The sequence below is a fragment of the Pseudophryne corroboree genome, chromosome 8, assembly GCF_028390025.1.
Source record: "Pseudophryne corroboree isolate aPseCor3 chromosome 8, aPseCor3.hap2, whole genome shotgun sequence".
NCBI lineage: Eukaryota > Metazoa > Chordata > Amphibia > Anura > Myobatrachidae > Pseudophryne > Pseudophryne corroboree.
The window spans coordinates 36,652,513-36,678,187 of NC_086451.1; the positions used below are offsets into that span (position 1 = coordinate 36,652,513).

At 48.0% G+C, this 25,675-nt stretch overlaps 2 protein-coding genes across 2 annotated transcripts in view; one reads left to right on the top strand and one right to left on the bottom strand.

Annotated features, from left to right (window-relative positions):
* LOC134948337 (dual specificity testis-specific protein kinase 1-like) overlaps nt 1–5,464 on the top strand; it is a 54,199-nt gene extending 48,735 nt beyond the window's left edge. The window contains exons 7-9 of the mRNA XM_063936259.1: nt 3,184–3,267; nt 3,718–3,804; nt 4,187–5,464. Coding sequence (XP_063792329.1) covers nt 3,184–3,267; nt 3,718–3,804; nt 4,187–4,288 — 273 coding nt within the window. The 3' untranslated portion in view covers nt 4,289–5,464. The remainder of the gene's footprint in view (nt 1–3,183; nt 3,268–3,717; nt 3,805–4,186) is intronic.
* A 5,114-nt stretch (nt 5,465–10,578) lies between these two features.
* LOC134948339 (ficolin-1-A-like) overlaps nt 10,579–25,675 on the bottom strand; it is a 61,853-nt gene continuing 46,756 nt past the window's right edge. The window contains exons 7-8 of the mRNA XM_063936261.1: nt 14,424–14,558; nt 10,579–11,003 (exon numbers count right to left, since the gene is read on the bottom strand). Of these exons, the coding sequence (XP_063792331.1) occupies nt 10,753–11,003; nt 14,424–14,558 (386 nt within the window). The 3' untranslated portion in view covers nt 10,579–10,752. The remainder of the gene's footprint in view (nt 11,004–14,423; nt 14,559–25,675) is intronic.

Consider the following 25,675-nt stretch of genomic DNA (forward strand, 5'->3'; position numbering starts at 1 on the left):
AACAAGGCCGGGGTTACTATTCCACACTATTTGTGGTGCCGAAACCGGACGGTTCGGTGAGACCCATTTTAAATTTGAAATCCTTGAACACATACATAAAAAAATTCAAGTTCAAGATGGAATCGCTCAGGGCGGTTATTGCAAGCCTGGACGAGGGGGATTACATGGTATCCCTGGACATCAAGGATGCTTACCTGCATGTCCCCATTTACAATTCTCACCAGGAGTACCTCAGATTTGTGGTACAGGACTGCCATTACCAATTCCAGACGCTGCCGTTTGGACTCTCCACGGCACCGAGGGTATTTACCAAGGTTATGGCGGAAATGATGATACTCCTTCGAAAAAAGGGAGTTTTAATTATCCCATACTTGGACGATCTCCTAATAAAGGCACGATCCAAGGAACAGTTGTTAGTGGGAGTAGCACTATCTCAGGAAGTGCTGAGCCAGCACGGCTGGATTCTGAATATCCCAAAGTCACAGCTGGTCCCCACGACACGTCTAATGTTCCTGGGAATGATTCTGGACACGGCCCAGAAAAAAGTGTTTCTCCCGGAGGAGAAAGCCAGGGAGTTGTCTTCTCTAGTCAGAGACCTCCTAAAACCAAAACAGGTATCGGTGCATCACTGCACGCGGGTCCTGGGAAAGATGGTAGCTTCTTACGAAGCAATTCCATTCGGCAGGTTCCATGCCAGGGTTTTTCAGTGGGACCTGTTGGACAAGTGGTCCGGATCGCATCTTCAGATGCATCGTTTAATAACCCTGTCTCCACGAACCAGGGTGTCTCTTCTGTGGTGGCTGCACAGTGCTCATCTTCTGGAGGGCCGCAGATTCGGCATACAGGACTGGGTCCTGGTGACCACGGATGCCAGCCTACGAGGCTGGGGGGCAGTCACAAAGGGAAGAAATTTCCAAGGACTATGGTCAAGTCAGGAGACTGCCCTTCACATAAATATTCTGGAACTAAGGGCCATTTACAATGCCCTAAGTCAAGCAAAATCCCTGCTCCTACACCAGCCGGTGCTGATCCAGTCAGACAACATCACGGCAGTCGCCCATGTGAATCGACAGGGCGGCACAAGAAGCAGGACGGCGATGGCAGAAGCCACAAAAATTCTCCGATGGGCGGAGAATCATGTACTAGCACTGTCAGCAGTGTTCATCCCGGGAGTGGACAACTGGGAAGCAGACTTTCTCAGCAGGCACGACCTCCACCCGGGAGAGTGGGGACTTCATCCAGAAGTCTTCCAAATGATTGTAAATCAATGGGGTCGTCCACAGGTGGACATGATGGCGTCCCGCCTAAACAAAAAACTAGAGAAGTATTGCGCCAGGTCAAGAGACCCTCAGGCGATAGCTGTGGACGCTCTAGTGACACCGTGGGTGTACCGGTCAGTTTATGTGTTCCCTCCTCTACCTCTCATACCAAAGGTATTGAGAATAATAAGAAAGCGAGGAGTAAACACAATTCTCGTGGTTCCGGATTGGCCGAGAAGAGCGTGGTTCCCGGAACTACAAGAGATGATCTCAGAGGACCCGTGGTCTCTGCCGCTCAGACAGGACCTGCTGCAGCAGGGCCCCTGTCTGTTCCAAGACTTACCGCGGCTGCGTTTGACGGCATGGCGGTTGAACGCCGGATCCTGAAGGAAAAGGGCATTCCGGAGGAAGTCATTCCTACGCTTATTAAAGCCAGGAAAGATGTTACGGCAAAGCATTATCACCGCATATGGCGGAAATATGTTGCATGGTGCGAGGCCAAAAAGGCCCCAACAGAGGAATTTCAACTAGGTCGATTTCTGCATTTCCTGCAAGCAGGAGTGAATATGGGCCTAAAACTGGGCTCCATTAAGGTACAGATCTCGGCTCTGTCGATTTTCTTTCAAAAAGAACTAGCTTCAGTACCTGAAGTTCAGACATTTGTGAAAGGAGTGCTGCATATTCAGCCCCCATTTGTGCCTCCTGTGGCACCTTGGGATCTCAACGTGATGTTGAGTTTCTTAAAATCACATTGGTTTGAGCCACTAAAAACCGTGGATCTGAAATATCTCACGTGGAAAGTGGTCATGTTATTGGTCTTGGCTTCAGCCAGGCGAGTGTTAGAGTTGGCGGCTTTATCATGTAAAAGCCCTTATCTGATTTTCCATATGGATAGGGCAGAATTGAGGACTCGTCCCCAGTTTCTCCCTAAGGTGGTGTCAGTGTTTCACCTGAACCAGCCTATTGTGGTGCCTGCGGCTACTAAGGATTTGGAGGACTCCAAGTTGCTAGACGTTGTCAGGGCCCTGAAAATATATGTTTCCAGGACGGCTGGAGTCAGAAAATCTGACTCGCTGTTTATCCTGTATGCACCCAACAAGCTGGGTGCTCCTGCTTCTAAGCAGACTATTGCTCGTTGGATTTGTAGTACAATTCAGCTTGCACATACTGTGGCAGGCCTGCCACAGCCAAAATCTGTCAATGCCCATTCCACAAGGAAGGTGGGCTCATCTTGGGCGGCTGCCCGAGGGGTCTCGGCTTTACAACTTTGCCGAGCAGCTACTTGGTCAGGGCCAAACACGTTTGCAAAATTCTACAAATTTGATACCCTGGCTGAGGAGGACCTGGAGTTCTCTCATTCGGTGCTGCAGAGTCATCCGCACTCTCCCGCCCGTTTGGGAGCTTTGGTATAATCCCCATGGTCCTTACAGAGTTCCCAGCATCCACTAGGACGTTAGAGAAAATAAGAATTTACTCACCGGTAATTCTATTTCTCGTAGTCCGTAGTGGATGCTGGGCGCCCATCCCAAGTGCGGTTTATCTGCAATACTTGTACATAGTTATTGTTAACTAAATCGGGTTATTGTTGAGCCATCTGTTGAGAGGCTCTATTGTTTCATACTGTTAACTGTGTTTCATATCACGAGTTGTACGGTGTGATTGGTGTGGCTGGTATGAGTCTTACCCGGGATTCAAAATCCTTCCTTATTGTGTACGCTCGTCCGGGCACAGTACCTAACTGAGGCTTGGAGGAGGGTCATAGTGGGAGGAGCCAGTGCACACCAGGTAGTCTAAGATCTTTCTAGAGTGCCCAGCCTCCTTCGGAGCCCGCTATTCCCCATGGTCCTTACGGAGTTCCCAGCATCCACTACGGACTACGAGAAATAGAATTACCGGTGAGTAAATTCTTATTTTTTTTTTTCAGGTTGACGTTTTCTCTTTTGGGATTGTCCTGTGTGAAATCCTTGGCCGAATTCCCGCTGATCCCGAGATTCTGCCCAGAACGCAGGTAAGATCAGCACATAGCGGCGTATCTGCAGGGGAGCCGGGAAGGCGGTGGAGCAGGAACTGATTAGCCGGCCCCTGGCCTACGGGAAGGGCCCGATGGGACCATAGGCCCCTCCAGCAGTATTTTCAGGGATTGACATTATTACCCAGGCCCCGTTGATCTCTCAACAGCCCAATGTGTCTGCAGTACTTTTCAATTTGAAGTTGAGTCATTGGCTACACACAGGAGGCAGCCATTTTGTGTGCATTATCATGTGAATGCAGCCTGACTTAGCCCACAAAATGGCTGCCTTCACACCGTGAAACATGAAGTAGTAATAAATTACCATTTAACCCGTAATTTTCAATATATATCGAACTGCAGTCTTTTTGCCTTATTGATGATTTATTTTATTGTGATCAAATGAATAAGCGGAATGTGATGCGCCGACCTTTCTTTCACCCGTATTAGGACTATGGCCTAGATGCTGCCGCTTTTCAAGCACTGGTCAAAGAGTGCCCTACACGGGTCCTGGAGTTAGCAGCTAGTTGTTGTCGGGTGAGTATCCCCCACAAATTCTATCACTTATTCCAGCTTAGGCTATAGCTCGTATACTTCAGTCTAGTGTTTTCAGGCTTCCAGTAAACCAAGAGAATATCATGGACATCGTACTATCTTCAATTGAGAAAATGATTTGTAATTAGAATATATAATTAAATTATTGCACTATTAGAGCTACACCTATAGCAACCAACCAGGGCAACCATTCAGAACATGACATAATTTTTGCCATAACTTACAAAGACCTCTGGTTGCTTACCTATGCACCAATTTTTTCATAAGTATCTCCCATTTTGTTCCACAGCTATCCTGGAAGGCGCAGTGGCCCCGTTATATGAAAGGGCCACTTCCTAACACCCTCTCCCTTCTCTATCCACAGCTTGAGGCATTTAAGAGACCGTCGTTCAGCGAGGTCCTAGATGAACTGGAGGACACAGCAGAGACGTTAGAACCCCCAACAGACCTCCAGACCTCCTGCTAAGGACCTATCGTGTAATGTTACCTGTAAATAACTGTACAGAAGGACTACAGATTCCATGGAGAGATCCGGAAAAATATAAATAATGGATATTTGTATTTATTGAGCGGCTTGTTTGTTTTATTTTTGCTTTATGTTTTTGTACATTTTGATGTTTTCGGAAGAGACTTCCCTGACCTTAGCCATGGAAATAGTGGTTATCCGTCTGCATCTCGGAATGCTCCGGTCATCTCCGTTAACGTGGGAGGAAGAATTTCATTTTAAGATCAATTACAGAACGTTATTTGTCTTTTTCCGACAGGTGCAATTGAGCAATTTTGAAATTTCTAAGTTGTTTCATTCTCTGGGGTCTATAGTGCCCGTCCCCCATCTGTTGTGCATGTAATAGTTTTCTCCTTTGTTACACCAGTGCCTTATTCCTGTTATTTCACAGCTAGAAAATACCTTGGCATCTGACTCTTTGAAATGTCATTGGGGTTAATGTAACAATCTGCTTTGCGCAATATATTACATTTATCCCATACGGGGGGGGGGGGGCGCGATCTAATTAAATGCAAAGTGTGGGAAAAATGCCGTTGGGACCATGTGTGTGACGACAACAACACCCTATATCATGTATTTTACCTCACACCCCCTTAGAGGCGTGGAGTAAACTGTATGACGATAGGCTAACACATGTACACGTTATATGGCGTACCTTACAGCAGAAGACGCCATCTTAGATAGCATTTAATTGGATTGTCCCCATACAGTAGAATATCTGTTAAGGTTGTCAGGGATGGTGTTGGGGGACACAGACATAAAATGTCTCTGTAGGTCACCAGTTGCATAGCACCGGAGTAGAAAATAAAGTTGATGTCTGGTTGCTATGGGAAACGCCACCTCTTACACCATTACCAGTAGCCAAGGAGGGCTGATATTTCTTTTTAACTTTTCAAGTGAACAAAGCTGTGAATGCTCCTTACTGCCAAGTATCTTCCCTTCATGGATACCGATAAATCGTACACTACTGTGCGGACCAGTGACCGCGTTATTCCCCTGGCCCCTCCTCACAATGACTAGAACTGAGGGAAATACTCTCTGGATACCGTGATGCTGTGGTTATTTGATTGCTCCTGCGTCTGGGAAATTTGTACGTCCGTTCCTCTGTGTAAAATAAATTCAGTATTTTTTTTTTTTTTATTGTGCATGTGAGTTTCATTTTATTTTACCAGATATCGGTTCTCTTTTAATGCCGTAATATATTAAACTGATGTTTTCTTTTTGATGGCAAGAACAAAACAAAAAACAATTATTAATCTTGAGGCCACAGGAGCCGTAAAACGGTTATCTGTCACTAGGTGGCGCCATTGCTCCATAGCATTTATGTCTAGTTCATATTTCCTGATCCATAGCAATTGATATAGGGCCTAATTCAGACCTGATAGCTTGCTTGGGCTTTTTTGCAGTCCTACGATCGCATAGTCGCCGCCTACAGGGGAGTGTATTTTTGCTTTGCAAGTGTGCGAATGCATGTGCAGCCAAGCAGGACAAAAAGATTTTGGGGATCATTCCGAGTTGATCGCTAGCTGCTTTTGTTCGCTGCGCAGCGATCAGGCCAAAAAATCGGCACTTCTGCGCATGCGGCGCAATGCGCACGCGTGTCGTACTATTACAACGAACAATGTAGTTTCACACAGGGTCTAGCGATGCATTTCAGTCGCACTGGTGGCCGCAGAGTGATTGACAGGAAGAGGGCGTTTCTGGGTGTCAACTGACCGTTTTCAGGGAGTGTTCGGAAAAATGCAGGCGTGCCAGGAAAAACGCAGGCATGGCTGGGCGAACGCAGGGCATGTTCGTGACGTCAAAACAGGAACTGAATAGTCTGAAGTGATCGCAAGCGCTGAGTAGGTCTGAAGCTACTCTGAAATTGCACAAAATTATTTTGTAGCCGCTCTGCGATCCTTTCGTTCGCACTTCTGCTAAGCTAAGATACACTCCCAGTGGGCGACGGCATAGCGTTTGCACGGCTGCTAAAAACTGCTAGCGAGTGAATAACTCGGAATGACCCCCTTTGTGCAGTTTCTGAGATGCCCAGAACTTACTCAGCCGCTGCGATCACTTCTGCCTGTCCTTGGGCAGGAATTGACGTCAGACACCCGCCCTGCGAACGCTTCGGCACGCCTGCGTTTTTCCAACCACTCCTGGAAAATGGTAAGTTGCCATCCACAAACGCCCTCTTTCCGTCAATCACCTTGCGATCGCCCGTGCGAATGGATTCTTCATTAACTCCATCGCACAGCAACGATCCGCTTTGTTAAGACCCGATCGCACTGCTGCAAAAAAAGATAGCGTGCGATCGGGTCTGAATTAGCCCCATACAGTGTTGTTATTATTTTCCTTTATATAGTGCAGACATATTGCGCAGGCTGAGTTGTGTTTGTACAGTATAGCCGGTGTAGGGTTCATGCACAAATGGTCCTGGCTCACGTTCCTTCAAGTCTTTTGCAGGTTGTTCTATTCTGATTTTAAATGAATAATAAAAAAATTATTTTGTAATTATAACCAGTCACAGCAAATGAAACATTTTTTTTTTTTTTTTACTGAACCGTTACAGGAGCTGTATTTAAGATTTTTATTTTAAATAGATAGTAGATGTCACTGCGTGCTGAGTTATTTGAGATATCAATATTTATAAGTAACAGTATGTAGCCTGTAGGTGGCGGTGTTTCCCATTGAAGAGGTATGTCCGATGTCTTTTATAGGTACTGCTATAGCACTGACCCCTGCAGGGTAAAACCAGGTACTGCATAAATCCTAAAGAAGGAGAGTACAATAGCCAGACTCTAGATCAGGGGTGGGCAATTATTTCAGCTGGGGGGGCCGCTTAACACTTCCAGTGAATAGTCGAGGGCCACACACCAAATATCTTGTAAAATCGGGTCTGTACTGTGCAGGCGCGTCGGTATGCAAAGTGCAGACGCGTCGGGCAGCGACGGGATGGTACGAACAAAGCGATCGCACAGTGATTGACAGGAAGAGGACATTTGTGGGTGGCAATTGGCCGTTTTAGAGGAGTGTCCGGAAAAATGAAGGAGGGACCAAGCGTTTGGAGGGAGGGTTTCTGACGTCAGCTCCGGCCCTGATCATCGCGCTGGAAGAGTAAGTCCTGGGCTGTGCAGTTCTCTGCAGATGCGATCGCACCCCTGCACAGCGATTACCCCGTCCTCCTGTAGGCGGCGACTACCTGATCGCAGCAGTGCAAAAATTGCCTGCTAGCGATCAGGTCTGAATTAGGCCCATAGTTATGTATATAACTATAAAAACATAGTATATATATATATATATAAAACATACACCACAATATACATTACATACATAGTTTTTTAGGGTGTAGTACGGGGGACCGACTGTCTCCTGACCGCCGGCAGCATACCGACGCCGGGATCCCGGCGGGGAGGGGCGAGTGCAGCAAGCCCTTTGCGGGCTCGGTGTTGACCTGTGGTCGCCACAGGTTCTATTCCCACTCTATGGGTGTCGTGGACACCCACGAGTGGAAATAGTCCCTGTTGGTCGGCATGCCGACCATCAGGATAGTGAGCCGTCGGGCTCACCGAGGAGGTCATGTGACTGTCGGTCAGCTGACCGGCGGTCACATGAAGACCACCCAGTTTTTTACAGGCAAATACAAAATGTCTAAAAAACACATATTAGAAATAAATAAATAAATAAAAAATAGTGCTGAAAACAAACAGCATCCTGTGTAATGCTGGTATTCACAGCTCTGTCTCTCCCTGGGCACAGTTACTAGCTCCCCCCCCCCCCCAGACCCATGTAGCAGTCTCTACTCCCCCCCCCCCCCCCCCCGACCCATATAGAAGTCCGTCCCCTCTTCACCCCCCTCCCCTAAACCCGTATAGCAGTCCCTAATCTCCCTCCCCCCCCCGAACCAATAAAGCAGTCTTTTAAATTTGGCCACAGATCCCTTTACCTTTTTTACACAGTGGCAGATCCGCTGCCGAGATGATCCGCTGCTCGCTGCCTGCTGCCAGATTCCCGCTGCCCGCACCGAGTCGCTGCAGATATGGATGCTGCCCACTCCCGCCATGGCCCCGCCCCCCGTGCCGCCCAGCGACTGACGTCACAGTGGAAATCCCGGTCAGCAGACCCTGTGACGTGACCGGGATTTCCTCTGCGGCGCCGCGTCTGGGAGTTATGTAGCGCAATGACAAGCGGCTCATCCAGTCGGGCCGCTTGTCATTGCACACTGGTGTGAGACAGCGGGGCCAGGCAGAATCGGTTCGCGGGCCGCATCCGGCCCGCGGGCCGCACGTTGCCCACCCCTACTCTAGATACATATATAACTATAGGACAGCAGCTGTCAGCCTATATGCAATGGAATCTTTATGAAGAATAAATAATCACTTTATCATCTTTAAAAGTGAGTGCTGGTATATTCTTTTTTCATTTCCTGGGAAAAGTGAGTGTCAATATTAACCCTTTTATGACCTTGCACCAGCATTTGTTTTGTTGGTTATATCTTTATGAACAGAAGAGAAATCTAACGTGCAAGTAACCTCCACCATGCTTCAATGTTGCCTGCAGACACTCATTATTGTACCGCTCTCCTGTCCTTCAGCGAACAAGCTGCCTTCTGCTACAGCCAAATATTTCACATTTTGACTCATCAGTCCGGAGCACCTGCTGCCGTTTTTCTGCACCCAAGTTCTTATGTTTTTGTGCATAGTTGAGTCGCTTGGCCTTGGGCCTAATTCAGACCTGATGACAGCAGCAAAATTGTTAGCAAATGAGCAAAACCATGTGCACTGCAGGTGGGGCAGATGAATCATGTGCAGAGAGAGTTAGATTTGGGTGGGGTATATTGTTTCTGTGCAGGGTAATTACTGGCTGCTTTATTTTTCCACTGCAAATAAGATTTCAGTTTGAACACAACCTACCCAAATATAACTCTCTCTGCACATGTTACATCTGCCCCACCTGCACTGTAGTGCAGCATGGTATTGTCCAATTGCTAACAAATTTGCTGCTGCGATCAGATATGAATTGGGCCCCTTGTTTCCATGTCAAAGGTATGGCTTTTGGGCTGCACTTCTGGCAGGACTGCTCTGAACAGCAGATGGGTGTATGTGGGTCCCACTGGTTTCGCCAACAGTGAAGCATTTTGAAGTTGGGGATTTGGTCAGGATTAATGGTGTCCTCAATGCTGAGAAATACAGACAGGTACTTATCCATCATGCAATACCATCAGTGAGGCCTCTGATTGGCTCCTAATTTATTCTGCAGCAGGACAATAACCTCAAACATACAGCCAATGCCATTAAGAACTATCTTCAGTGTAAAGAAGAACAAGGAGTCCTGGAAGTGATGATATGGTCCCTGATCTCAACATCATCGAGTCTGCCTGGGATTACATGAAGGGACAAAGATTTGAGCAAGCCTATATCCACAGAAGATCTGTAGTTAGTTCTCCAAGATGTTTGGAAAAACCTCCCTGCCGAGTTCCTTCAAAAACTTTGTGCAAGTGTACCTAGAAGAATTGATGCTGTTTTGAAGGCAAAGGGTGGTCACACCAAATATTGATTTCATTTAGATTTCTCTTTCTCTGTTGATTCACTATTTTTTAAAGCATCCTTACTTGCAGCGTTATATATATATATATATATATATATATATATATATATAAATATTTTTGTTAATGCGACCTCCTTATCTGTGCCATTGTGACCTCCTGAGACGGTGATAAGAGAGCAGGTACTGCAACAGTACTAGTGTCTCCGAAATACTTGTTAAGCTTTCCTATACTAACTATATTTTGCTGACAATTAAGGGGAGGGGTTGGTTGGGGGCTGCCTGTCACCAGTGGTAACCATTTGATGTATGGGGGGGGAAGCCAAATAAAACCCCATCTCTGGAGGAAACACCCATTTTTGCTGGAAATAGAGAATTGTTGTCTATGAGACTTTCTGTCTCCCAACATTGGTAAATTGCTAATTGGGACATGAGGGCGTGGCTGGGGCATACAGGGGCGTGGCCACCTCATAGTTGGCGTGGCCAACACTGCCCAGAGTACCTGCTTAACGGCTTAATTTGACATTCAGTGTCCTCATCCCCTGTGGCTCAAGTCGCGCCAAATTACCCCGCACTCACCACACCAGAGTCCTTTTTAGCTCACAATTTGCACCTTATTGCCGGCTAAAATAACTAGAAGCGACAAGACTACATTGCTAGCGTACGCTGACCACTGGAGCTTGCGGTACTTGTACATCTATGTGCGACTAAGACTCAAATCTGTATATATATATATATATATTTAATTTTGAAATGACCAATACAAACAGAAATGTTTATCAGGAGAACATCAACACAATAGTAGATATAAAAAAACTTTTTATACCTTGTGTTATGAGGTTGTTACATAGCGGGCTAAGTGTCGCTCTTTGTCTACAGTTTAGTTTTTTAATCTTTTCTCAGGATTGTGGCCGAATTCTCATTTCTGAAACCTTGTATGAGTATTTATACCCAAGGCCGGAGTGCCAGTTCATTCCATTGGCATAGCTGCTGTGATTGCCCCTCAGGTAGAGGCCGTTTAGGTTAGATCTATGGCAAGCTGAATACCACCAGCCTCCCTTGTGCGATAGGGCGCAGCTATGTTTGGCTCCATCATTGTCCCGGTCTATGGTGGAAAATTGGGAATTTTTGTGCTGGGAAAATGAGTCACCTGGAACAGACAGGAAGACAAAATTACACTCCAAGTAGTGCTGATTAAGGCGTACACACTATGCCATACAACTGAAAGATATGAACGATCTCGTTCATATCGTTTGGTGTGTACGCACCAACGATGAACGATGCGCGGGCCCGCTGGTGCCCCGTCGATTATGCATGCAGGCCAATATGGACAATCTCGTCCATATTAGCATGAAGTGCTATGGAGCCGGGTGACGGGGGCAGTGAAGAAACTTCACTCCCCCCGTCACCTCCCCCCCGCCGCCAGGACGCCTGCCTGCCATGTTGGGCACCTAGGTGGCCAATCGTCAGGTGTGTAGGGCCCATAAAATGTACACCCTCAACTGCCTGGACATTCAGCGTACTGTTGCAATTCAGAAAGGGGTTCCTTAATCTTGGCACTGGAGTACAGTAGAGGTGTAATGTACTACTAGTCCCTGGTCATTAAAGTGCAGCCTCCACAGCTTGTGCGTCACTGATACACAGAGGCCTGCACCTGTGTCCCTGCCACCATATGCATAATTAGAGGTAACGATTTATTGTTTCATCTTAAATAAAAAATGATTTGCAGAAACAGCTTGCACATAATTGTATGTAAAGTCACAGTGATGTTGTCCTTGTTCTCAGGGACACAGATATACCAGTTGCTTCGATAACTTGATAAATGATCTTCACTGCGCAATTGTTAAATATCAAATACTTAGCAGCAATCGAGACAAAGATACACTATCAAATATATAAGGGGTCCATGTATCTAAAATATTTGTGGCTATTTACCCGAAAACACCCGTTTTCGGGGGTTAGACACAAATATTTAGTATCATCTGGATGTATGTAGTGGGGACTGCAGCAGATATCGCCATTGCCGCCTGCTGCCTCATCTGCATAGGTTGCTTCGGCAGATGCATTGCAGCCAGGTCTGGAAATGGCCTTTGCAGTAATCCGAAGTGGCGTAACTATCGGGGGTGCTATGGGGCCCAGGCTGCTTCCAGGGCCCGGAGCTCCCCCTGCATCCAAGTCCCGCACCCTGCCTCTTCGCCTTCAGCCCCATAACCAGGAAAAAACGGCCACTGCCAATAGCACCTCCCCCCAGGCAACGGTCGCGTGGAGGGTGTGTAGCAAGGGGGGGCCCTACTGTATACCAGTACCTGGTCGGCTTTGAGACGAGTCCTGACTGCAGAGCAGTGCTGCGATTCATGGGTATTTAGGGGTTAGGGCCTAATGCCCTATCGGAGACCTGTGCTGTAGTCAGATTTTGTATCACCTGCTCCCTCCATCTCTCCCTCCCTCTCTCTCCCTGACACTCTTGCTCTTCACTCTCTCTCTCCCTGATGCTCTCTCTCTCTCTCTCTTCCTGACACACACACTCTCTCTCGGACACTGTCTCCTAACACTGTCTCTCCCTGACACTGTCTCTCCCTCTCTCTCGGACACTGTCTGTCTCTGATACTGTCCCTTTCTCTCTGACAATGTCTCTCTCTCTCCCTCACACTCTCTCTCTCTCTTTTCCTGACACTCACTCTCTTTCTCTCGGAGACTGTCTCTCTCTCTCTCTCTCTCTCTCTCCCTGACACTCAAGACTCTCCCTGTCACTCTTTTCCTCTCTCTCAGACACTGTCTCTCTCTCCCTGACACACTCTCTCTCTCTCTCTCTGATACCGTATTTCCCTTTCTCTCTGACAATGTCTCTCTCTCTCCCTCGCTCTATCTCTCTCCATCTCTCTCTTACTGACACTGACTCTCTCCCTGACACTATCTTACCCTCTTTCTCAAGCCAGTCTCTCTCTCCCTGACACTATCTCTTTCTCTCCCTCTCTCAGTGTCTCTCCCTCTCTCTGACAATGTCTCTCTTTCCTTCCCTGACACTATCTCTATCTACTTCTATTTCCTCTTTGTGACACTCAGACTCTCCCTGACACTCTCTGTCTCTGACACTATCTCCCTCTCTCTCGGACACTGTCTCTAACTCTCTCTCTGACACTGTATCATTCCCTCCCTGACACACTCTCTCTCCCTGACACTGTCTCTCTCTTCCTGACACCCTCTCTCCCTCTCTCACTCCCTGACACTCACTCCCCTCCCTTTCTCTCTCGTGCTCCTCCCTCTCACACCCTTTATCTCCATGACACCCTCTCTCTCTCCCCCTCTCTGTCTCTCCCTGACACTCTCACTCCCCTCCCTTTCTCTCTCGTGCTCCTCCCTCTCACACCCTTTATCTCCATGACACCCTCTCTCTCTCTCCCCCTCTCTGTCTCTCCCTGACACTCTCACTCCCCTCCCTTTCTCTCTCTTGCTCCTCCCTCTCACACCCTTTCTCTCCCCGATGCCCTCTCTTTCTCCCCTCCCCTCCCTTTCTCTCTCCTGACACCCTCTTTCTCGCACCTCTCGCATTCCCTCTTTTTCCATGAAACCCTCTCTCTCTGACACCCACCCTCTCTCTCCCTCTCCCTCTCTGGGAAGGAGGAGGGGGGGGTTTCCTTTCAGGATTTTGCTATAGGGCCCACAAAGTTCTATTTATACTCCTGGCAATCCCGCTTCCTTTCAGAGACGGTCTCCCAGCGGGCGCTAATTGATACATTGGCCCAGTAAAAACACATAATGCAATCCTGGGCATTAATATTGCACCCAGATTGCTTTAAATATGTGCTTAATGATAAATGTGCCCCTTAGACTCCAACGCATTAGCTGTAACTGCAACTTTATGTTTACAGCTTTTTATGAGCAATGGATTTATGGCTGAGCCCATTTACATTATACCTCATCATTTACATAGCCAGAGTAATAATGAAACTTGATTAGATTCCAAACAAATACAAACGTGAGGAGAGAATCACCAGCACATGGCAACAGACAACTTATATATAAAATGGACAAACAATAATAAATCAGACACATACTAAACCTAGAGAGAAACACCGTCCGCAGCTCTGGCCAATGTCTACCACAAAGGCAGAATCGAGGGGTTATTTACAGAACTTAAGGGCTGATTTATCAACGAGTTTTATCATATACAATGAGTTTTAAAACTCGCTGCTCCTAAATATCAATTTTTTTTTAAATGACAATTGCGGGCTGATTGGCTGGAGCACCACCAACGAGGTTTAAAACTTGCTGCGCATGGTAAAACTCGTTGATAAATCAGCCACATAATTTGTTCCAAGACTTGTCAACAGTCTTGAAAATAAACATCTTTTTGAAGGCTTATGAGATAAATTTGGAAGTATATATAACCGAGGTGAATTATTTTAATCTGAATATGAAATTTGCCATTGTATGTTCTGTTAGGAAACACACACAATGATATCACACTGCATGTTCCAATCATAACACACTAGTTACCTAATTTTCGTTTTTTCAGGTTTGCAACCCTAGCACGGAAGCTTAGGACACTGAGAGTTTTGCACATTAATACCTGCACTTCCTGCTACAAAGCGGATGTCACTCAGCGTGTAGTTCTGGTGCTCCCCTGCAATGCGGAAATTGCTGTACAAGGCGTAAACGTGGCTGCCTTCAAAATCGGAGAGATCGATGCGCAACTGGAACGTTCCTGAAAATGACAACAGAGAAGGTGGAGGGTTCAGCAGTGAGAATTGAGACCGGGAAGCAATTTCTGCTACCCGCACACACAACTGGGGATAACACAGCCTAAACTAATGGATTTCATACACAGGTGCAGTAGTATATACATCATGTGGGCATTATACACAGGTGCAGCAGTATATACATGTGGGCATTATATAACGATGCAGCAGTAAATACATGTGGGTATTATACACAGGTGCAACAGTATATACATGTGGGTATTATACACAGCTGCAGCAGTATATACATGTGGGCATTATATACCGATGCAGCAGTAAATACATGTGGGTATTATACACAGGTGCAACAGTATATACATGTGGGTATTATACACAGCTGCAGCAGTATATACATGTGGGTATTATACACAGGTGCAGCAGTATATACATGTGGGCATTATATACCGATGCAGCAGTAAATACATGTGGGTATTATACACAGGTGCAGCAGTAAATACATGTGGGTATTATACACAGGTGCAGCAGTATATACATGTGGGTATTATACACAGGCTCAGCAGTATATACATGTGGGCCATACTTGCCGATATTCTGGCTGCTCTCTGCGGGAGAGAGCAGCCAGGTCGGCTCAGCAGGGGGGCAGGGGCAGGCTGTGACGTGGGGAGGAGGTGGACCGGAGGCGGGATGCGGGTGGAGCAGGGGCGGGCCGGGGCGGAGTTACCACGGCACATCCTTTAAGCCACGCCCCCCCCGCTCTGTAATGCCGCGATCCTCGGCATTACACTGCAGGGGGCGTGGCTATGATGACGCGATTCAGCAAGAATCGCGTCATCAACTGCCCGGACCGCCCACTTTACACAGTAAGTGGGCGGACGGGCAGGGTGGCAGCTGGTTCCGGGAGACTTGCCTGCTCTTCCGTGGGGCCGGGAGGGTCACCCGATTTTCGGGAGCCTCCCGGCCATTCCGGGAGAGTAGGCAAGTATGCTGTGGGCATTATACACAGGTGCAGCAGTACATACATGTGGGTATTATACATAGGTGCAACAGTATATACATGTGGGCATTATACACCGGTGCAGCAGTATATACATGTGGGCATTATACACCGGTGCAGCAGTATATACATGTGGGCATTATACACAGGTGCAGCAGTATATACATGTGGTCATTCTACACAGGTGCACAGTGTATAGCTGCAAGGCCCTGGTTCTTCTTAAAAGCCTGCAGTGTTTCCCCTGGGAGCCTCCCAGGGGAGGATGGATCCTCCTGGGCAGGGCCGAAACTAGGGGGGGGGCTAGGGGGGCAGGCGACCTGGGCGCCGGATTGGAGGGGGCGCCGAGACCCCCTAACACCCGCCGCGGCACTTTTATAGACTTTGAAACCCCCTTCTCCCGAGTGCCCAGCTCGGGGGGCGGGGTTTCGTGGAATGACGCGATTGCGTCGTGACGTCACGGCGCAAACGCGTCATTCCACGAAACCCCGCCGGAGGAGGGAGAAGGGGGAGCCGCGCAGACGAGGAGGGAGAGGCGGCTGAAGAGTGGCGAGAACCGCTTCAAATGTAAGTCAGCCCCTATCCCTTCCTCTCTCTCTCTCTCTCTCTCTCTCTCCCTCCACCACCTGCCGCAATGTGTAAAATGGGGACCTGTGCCTGCCGCAATGTGTAAAATGGGGACACTTTTTCCTGCCGCAATGTGTAAAATGGGGACACTTGCCAGCGTACTGTGTAAAATGGGGACCTGTGTCTGCCGCAATGTGTAAAATGGGGACACTTTTTCCTGCCGCAATGTGTAAAATGGGGACACTTGCCAGCGTACTGTGTAAAATGGGGACCTGTGTCTGCCGCAATGTGTAAAATGGGGACACTTGCCAGCGTACTGTGTAAAATGGGGACCTGTGCCTGCCGCAATGTGTAAAATGGGGACACTTGCCAGCGTACTGTGTAAAATGGGGACCTGTGCCTGCCGCAATGTGTAAAATGGGGACACTTGCCAGCGTACTGTGTAAAATGGGGACACGTGCCTGCCGCAATGTGTAAAATGGGGACACTTTTTCCTGCCGCAATGTGTAAAATGGGGACACCTGTCTGCCGCAATGTGTAAAATGGGGACACGTGTCTGCCGCAATGTGTAAAATGGGGTCACCTGTCTGCCGCAATGTGTAAAATGGGGTCACCTGTCTGCCGCAATGTGTAAAATGGGGAATGGGGACACTTGCCTGTCGTACTGTGTAAAATGGGGACACTTTTTCCTGGATATGAAATTTATGTTAGAAAAGGCAATTTTTCAGGTAAAAAAGTTCTGAAAGATATATATATATATATATATATATAATATTTTTATTCATTTATATATTTATTTTATTTTTTTTTTATTATTTTTATTTATTTATTGCAAAATATTTTTTTTTTTTTGCGGGGGGGTGGTGGTGTCAAATGACTACCTTGCCCCGGGTGACAAAAATCCTAGTTTCGGCCCTGTCCTGGGGAGGAGGTTGACCTAGAGTCCCAGGCTGCAAGGCCTGAGGGAGGCCCTGGGAATTCTGACCTACTGATTGCAGTGGAAGCCTCAGTGCTGGAGGATTTGGACAGTACAGCGTTTCCAGTGATTGTGGGTCCGGTGATGCAACAGGATCCCCAACTGGAGACCCCCAAACCACAGGATGCCGGCTCTCTGGGTGAGGTAACCCAGGGAGGTGATAAGGTGAATGAGCTTGCCTGTGGTGGGGCGGGGGTTAGTGCTGCAGGTGGAGATGCTGAGGTTTCTGATTGCAGCCTGGAGGATTCAACATCCTCTAGTGATAAATACATGAATATGAGTCTAGAGGAATTAAGAATGGAGCAGAACCGTATATACTCCCGTATTACTTATAAAAAAAAGAAGGCGTAACTGTAGCAGCAGATGGGAGAGAGTTGCCCTGAAAGATGAACTTTGGGAGCAGAATGACACTTTGGCTGCAGTTAAAAAGAGGATTAAAATGTTGCAGGATCAGGCTCTATTGCAAAAGGAAAAAGCACTGCTAGAGTCCATACCAGGACAAGATGGCGGATGTGATGGCGGCCCGGTCCCGGCGGGTTCTGTGGCGGCATCTGGGCTCATAGTTCCAGTGGAAGACATGGAAGTGGGCAGCCAGACTGCGGAAGAAGTGGTGGATATCGTGGGCCATGATGGAGGTGAAACCTCTGGGATTGTGTCTGGTGCCGTGGATACCGAGGGGAACCCTGCGATGACGTCCTCCTGTGCTTTCCATGAGGGGGAGGCGTCTCTCCCAGAGAGAGTGCTGGGTGGTGGCAGTGCAGGGGGCACGGTGGCTGCCGGGGTGACGGCTGGTGGCTGCTACTGCTTCCTGTGGACTTGCTCCCGATGCACTTGTCTCTGAAGCTGCGGATATGGGGACGGCGCGGGCCGTGGTAGATGCTGAGGCTAGCTCTCCCTGTAAGCCAGCAGCGACTGGCTCTGGCTTAGTCGCTGTGGTGGCTGAGGGGGGCGGGGCCAAAGACGCATCATGTGTGACATCACGAGTGACATCATAAACTGCATCAATAGGAATTCCGGAGTATGAAGCCATATTAAAAACTGTGCAAAGATTGGCCCAAGGACTGCCGGCAGTTGATAAGAGCAGGTTAACCCCTGAGGAGACTACACTAGTAGAAACAGTTTACGGAGATATGGATATGCCTGTGAGGGCTTTAGCGGCCGTAAGCTTGATCCAGGCAATCCAAACTAGGATGACTGGTGGGGCTGGTAGTGCGGGTATAGAGGTCAGTAAGAAGGTAAATGTTCAAGCACCCAAGGGTCTCCCTGTAATCTCTCCTGTGGTTAGACCAGGATCTGGTTCATGTGCCAAAACTTTGGAGGGTTCTGGTTGGGCTAGTACTGGTCCTCAGCTTGGGGTAAGTGGGGGTCAGCCTATAAAAAGGCGTAATGTGGTTCAGTTTAGATGGGTAGGGGAGGGGGAGGCTCCTTCAAAGTCGGAGTTCTTGGATATAGTATTCTCGCTGGGTTTTAGGTAGAGATGTGCACCGGAAATTTTTCGGGTTTTGTGTTTTGGTTTTGGGTTCGGTTCCGTGGCCGTGTTTTGGGTTCGAACGCGTTTTGGCAAAATCTCACCGAATTTTTTTTGTAGGATTCGGGTGTGTTTTGGATTCGGGTGTTTTTTTCAAAAAACCCTAAAAAACAGCTTAAATCATAGAATTTGGGGGTCATTTTGATCCCAAAGTATTATTAACCTCAATAACCATAATTTCCACTCATTTTCAGTCTATTCTGAACACCTCACACCTCACAATATTATTTTTAGTCCTAAAATTTGCACCGAGGTCGCTGGATGACTAAGCTCAGCGACCCAAGTGGCCGACACAAACACCTGGCCCATCTAGGAGTGGCACTGCGGTGTCACGCAGGATGGCCCTTCCAAAAAACACTCCCCAAACAGCACATGACGCAAAGAAAAAAAGAGGCGCAATGAGGTAGCTGTGTGACTAAGATAAGCGACCCTAGTGGCCGACACAAACACCTGGCCCATCTAGGAGTGGCACTGCAGTGTCACGCAGGATGGCCCTTCCAAAAAACACTCCCCAAACAGCACATGACGCAAAGAAAAATGAAAGAAAAAAGAGGTGCAAGATGGAATTGTCCTTGGGCCCTCCCACCCACCCTTATGTTGTATAAACAGGACATGCACACTTTAACCAACCCATCATTTCAGTGACAGGGTCTGCCACACGACTGTGACTGAAATGACGGGTTGGTTTGGACCCCCACCAAAAAAGAAGCAATTAATCTCTCCTTGCACAAACTGGCTCTACAGAGGCAAGATGTCCACCTCATCATCATCCTCCGATTCATCACCGTGTACATCCCCCTCCTCACAGATTATCAATTCGTCCCCACTGGAATCCACCATCACAGCTCCCTGTGTACTTTGTGGAGGCAATTGCTGCTGGTGAATGTCTCCATGGAGGAATTGATTATAATTCATTTTAATGAACATCATCTTCTCCACATTTTCTGGAAGTAACCTCGTACGCCGATTGCTGACAAGGTGAGCGGCGGCACTAAACACTCTTTCGGAGTACACACTTGTGGGAGGGCAACTTAGGTAGAATAAAGCCAGTTTGTGCAAGGGCCTCCAAATTGCCTCTTTTTCCTGCCAGTATACGTACGGACTGTCTGACGTGCCTACTTGGATGCGGTCACTCATATAATCCTCCACCATTCTTTCAATGGTGAGAGAATCATATGCAGTGACAGTAGACGACATGTCCGTAATCGTTGGCAGGTCCTTCAGTCCGGACCAGATGTCAGCACCAGCAGTCGCTCCAGACTGCCCTGCATCACCGCCAGCGGGTTGGCTCGGAATTCTGAGCCTTTTCCTCGCACCCCCAGTTGCGGGAGAATGTGAAGGAGGAGATGTTGACAGGTCGCGTTCCGCTTGACTTGACAATTTTCTCACCAGCAGTTCTTTGAACCCCTGCAGACTTGTGTCTGCCGGAAAGAGAGATCCAAGGAAGGTTTTAAATCTAGGATCGAGCACGGTGGCCAAAATGTAGTGCTCTGATTTCAACAGATTGACCACCCGTGAATCCTTGTTAAGCGAATTAAGGGCTCCATCCACAAGTCCCACATGCCTAGCGGAATCGCTCAGTGTTAGCTCCTCCTTCAATGTCTCCAGCTTCTTCTGCAAAAGCCTGATGAGGGGAATGACCTGACTCAGGCTGGCAGTGTCTGAACTGACTTCATGTGTGGCAAGTTCAAAAGGTTGCAGAACCTTGCACAACGTTTAAATCATTCTCCACTGCGCTTGAGACAGGTGCATTCCACCTCCTATATCGTGGTCAGTTGTATAGGCTTGAATGGCCTTTTGCAGCTCCTCCAACCTCTGAAGCATATAGAGGGTTGAATTCCACCTCGTTACCACTTCTTGCTTCAGATGATGGCAGGGCAGGTTCAGGCGTTTTTGGTGTTGCTCCAGTCTTCTGTACGTGGTGCCTGTACGCCGAAAGTGTCCCGCAATTCTTCTGGCCACCAACAGCATCTCTTGCACGCCCCTGTCGTTTTTTAAATAATTCTGCACCACCAAATTCAAGGTATGTGCAAAACATGGGACGTGCTGGAATTTGCCCAGATTTAATGCACACACAATATTGCTGGCGTTGTCCGATGCCACAAATCCACAGGAGAGTCCAATTGGGGTAAGCCATTCTGCGATGATCTTCCTCAGTTGCCGTAAGAGGTTTTCAGCTGTGTGCGTATTCTGGAAAGCGGTGATACAAAGCGTAGCCTGCCTAGGAAAGAGTTGGCGTTTGCGAGATGCTGCTACTGGTGCCGCCGCTGCTGTTCTTGCGGCGGGAGTCAATACATCTACCCAGTGGGCTGTCACAGTCATATAGTCCTGAGTCTGCCCTGCTCCACTTGTCCACATGTCCGTGGTTAAGTGGACATTGGGTACAACTGCATTTTTTAGGACACTGGTGAGTCTTTTTCTGAGGTCTGTGTACATTTTCGGTATCGCCTGCCTAGAGAAATGGAACCTAGATGGTATTTGGTACCGGGGACACAGTACCTCAATCAAGTCTATAGTTGGCTCTGCAGTAATGATGGATACCGGAACCACGTTTCTCACTGCCCAGGATGCCAAGGCCTCAGTTATCCGCTTTGCAGCAGGATGACTGCTGTGATATTTCATCTTCCTCGCAAAGGACTGTTGGACAGTCAATTGCTTGGTGGAAGTAGTAAAAGTCGTCTTACGACTTCCCCTCTGGGATGACCATCGACTCCCAGCAGCAACAACAGCAGCGCCAGCAGCAGTAGGCGTTACACTCAAGGATGCATCGGAGGAATCCCAGGCAGGAGAGGACTCGTCAGAATTGCCAGTGACATGGCCTGCAGGACTATTGGCATTCCTGGGGAAGGAGGAAATTGACACTAAGGGAGTTGGTGGGGTGGTTTGCGTGAGCTTGGTTACAAGAGGAAGGGTTGAAATACTTCCACACCGAAGAGCTGATTTTTTTGGTATTTTCACCAGGCATGTCAATGGCCATATTCCTCCCGCGGACAACAGGTGTCTCCCCGGGTGCCTGACTTAAACAAACCACCTCACCATCAGAATCCTCCTTGTCAATTTCCTCCCCAGCGCCAGCAACACCCATATCCTCCTCATCCTGGTGTACTTCAACACTGACATCTTCAATCTGACTATCAGGAACTGGACTGCGGGTGCTCCTTCCAGCACTTGCAGGGGGCGTGCAAATGGTGGAAGGCGCATGCTCTTCACGTCCAGTGTTGGGAAGGTCAGGCATCGCAACCGACACAATTGGACTCTCCTTGTGGATTTGTGATTTCGAAGAACGCACAGTTCTTTGCTGTGCTTTTGCCAGCTTAAGTCTTTTCATTTTTCTAGCGAGAGGCTGAGTGCTTCCATCCTCATGTGAAGCTGAACCACTAGCCATGAACATAGGCCAGGGCCTCAGCCGTTCCTTGTTACTCCGTGTGGTAAATGGCATATTGGCAAGTTTACGCTTCTCCTCCGACGATTTTATTTTAGATTTTTGAGTCCTTTTTTTACTGATATTTTGTGTTTTGGATTTTACATGCTCTGTACTATGACATTGGGCATCGGCCTTGGCAGACGACGTTGATGGAATTTCATCGTCTCGGCCATGACTAGTGGCAGCATCTTCAGCACGAGGTGGAAGTGGATCTTGATCTTTCCCTATTTTTGGAACCTCAACATTTTTGTACTCCATATTTTAATAGGCACAACTAAAAGGCACCTCAGGTAAACAATGGAGATGGATGGATACTAGTATACTTATGGATGACGAGTGACTGACGACACAGAGGTAGCTACAGCCGTGGACTACCGTACTGCGTCTGCTAGTATAGAGATGATAATGATATAAAAAATATATATATATCACTACTGCAGGTATATATAATATAATGACGGACCTGCTGGACACTGTCAGCAGACTCCTAAACTACTAGTATGAAGAAGATAGAAAAAAAACCCCCACCACAGGTAGGTATACAATTATGGACGAGCACTGATGACACAGAGGTAGCTACAGCCGTGGACTACCGTACTGCGTCTGCTAGTATAGAGATGATAATGATATAAAATATATATATATATCACTACTGCAGGTATATATAATATAATGACGGACCTGCTGGACACTGTCAGCAGACTCCTAAACTACTAGTATGAAGAAGATAGAAAAAAAAACCCCACCACAGGTAGGTATACAATTATGGACGAGCACTGACGACACAGAGGTAGCTACAGCCGTGGACTACCGTACTGCGTCTGCTAGTATAGAGATGATAATGATATAAAAAATATATATATATCACTACTGCAGGTATATATAATATAATGACAGACCTGCTGGACACTGTCAGCAGACTCCTAAACTACTAGTATGAAGAAGATAGAAAAAACCCCCCCACCACAGGTAGGTATACAATTATGGACGAGCACTGACGACACAGAGGTAGCTACAGCCGTGGACTACCGTACTGCGTCTGCTAGTATAGAGATGATAATGATATAAAAAAAAAATATATATGGGGGGTGTGGCCTGCTGCCGGACTGATAAGCTGTGTCCCAGGGGAGCTCGTACAAAACCACCCTTATTAACCCCCTTATCGGCAGCCCACCCAGAATAACTACTCACCCTGAGATCCCTAAAGCCACCCTAAGCCATATACCCTAGAGAGGGAAAGCTGCGGAGCCGGGGAGTAGGTTTACCCTACTCCTGCAGGTTGCGGCCTACCTCCGGGATTGGAGCCGGGACCTGGATTCGGGCGAGTTCCGGCCGGACGTCGGAGCCCTCCGGGAGCAACACAGAGGTGATCAGCCCCCGCTGCCGCCGCTTGTGACCCCTCTGCAGCACTGCCGAGAGCCGTGTGCCGGCGGCCGGAGCGCTGGGGCCGGACGGGGTGAGCTGCAGGGAGCCGCGGAGACACCCGCGAGTGTCAGACGCCGGCGGTCATCTTGGTTGGGGCAGAGCTGGGTGCGCGGACGCAGCGCCAGTGAAAACGACCGCTCTGACCCCTTCCACACCATACAGCGACTGGGGGGGGGGCTTGGGGGACCAGTGTCACCACATAGAGGTGGGGGACCCCTGAACTGCCACCATACAAAGCAGGGACCCAGCAACGGCGGCCATATTGGAGGTGGAGGGAGGGAGCTGATTGCAGGGAGCTGCTGCTGCTGCAGCTGAATACTCTTACTACACACCAGATGCCCTCCTTCTGAAACACCCCACAGAGTCTCCCTAAATAACTCCAAGCTCCTGCACAGCAGACCCTGGTTGCTGCCTGGTCCAGGCTGGGAGCTATACATTGCGGAGTCGGGGAGTAAGCATATGATACGTGCCCCTGCTCTGTTCTCTCGTGCATATAATCTGATTTCCCAGGACCACGAAGTTTTACACCTATTGCTAACAATCTCAGCAAATATGGTGCAGCTCCCCTGTGAGGATATGTCCTTCTAACACCATGTCTACCCCACCGTCGCCCCCTGCCTGAATAGCCATCTGCTACGGTCATCCTTTTGTTACCTGTATGATACACTGATCCCCTTCGGGACACCTCGACATGCCTCCTAAGAAGTCGAAGGGGTCTAAATCTGCTTCGCAAGTGAATTTCTTTGGATCCTCCTCCTCAAGTAACAAGCCCCACGCACCCCTTCCTTCGCCGTCTCTGGCTCAACCATCTCAATCAACTTCATCAAAAATATCCAACCCGGCTAACGCCGCACAAGTGGATATGGACTCTCTGGATGGCCCGGTCACGCTACGCTCTATCCACTCCTTGTTAGCCTCTTTCAAATCTGACATTTCATCTGAGCTTAGATCTAATATACAAGCTCTCCGTTCTGATATCTCTGAAATCGGAGACAGGACAGACCACATTGAGCATAAGATGGAGGAGCTGGTAACATCACATAATGACTTGATCACCGCACACGACTCTCTCCTAGAGGAAGTCGCTTATATCCGCGACAAAACCACGGATTTAGAGGATCGCTCGCGTAGGAACAATATCAAAATAAGAGGCATCCCTGATGATGTTTCCAACGCTGACCTGTATGGCTACGCCACCGATCTTTTCCATAAATTGATACCTGATGTTTCGCTTTCTGATCTCCTGATCGACAGGATCCATAGACTCCCAAAGTCTAGGCAAGCACCTGCTCAGGCCTCCCGGGACACACTTCTCAGGGTTCACTTTTTCCACATTAAGGAGAAGATCTTGCGTGCAGCATTACCCTCTTCACCTACGGCGACTTCTTTGGATTCTCTTCAACTTTTCCAGGACTTGTCCCCAGCGACTATGGCTAAAAGGCGTTCATTCTCCGCCATCACATCAGCTTTACGGAAAGCTGCAGTCCAATATAAGTGGGGATTCCCTACTAAGTTGATAGTGCTACGAAATGGTACTACCACCATCATCAACACACCTGAAGATGGGCCTAAAATCCTCAAAAAATGGGACATCCTTCTCGATAAACAACAACCTGTTCCCCCCGCTACATCACCAAAACGAATTGCCCAAGACTGGACATTGGCTCCGGGCTGAAGTTCACATCGGACTGACCATAAGATAGCTATTATTTAACCTTTTCTTTTTCCCTACAGGTTTATCTATGTTTATGTGTACTTTATACTATAGGCTATGCTCTTCGCCTGATGTTCCAGGGCTTTAGTTTAAACTTAGATTGAGGTAAAACTATTCCTGTTTTCATTGGATAGCAAACGTACATCTCTCCTTAATTTAGGATGACCTCATTTATTTATCATATCTATATTTACGATCGTTAACCATTTGCTAAGTATGTTTTGGTTTGGAGGCGACGGTGGGTAATTTTGGTCGACACGCCACCCACCCACATTTGTCCGTCACGACACCCATGTGACGGGACCTCTAGCTCCTATATGGATGCTATTTCCATTTTTCTCCCCTGTTTTATTTTTTGTTCTGTTTTCTCTTTTCATATTCTTCTCTTTCCTGATGCTGACTTTGCTTCTTCTTCCTTAGTGGACTATACCGCTATGTATTACCTTCTGACACAAATGTTACTGACGCTTTTCGCTGTGCCACATATCATCCTGTTA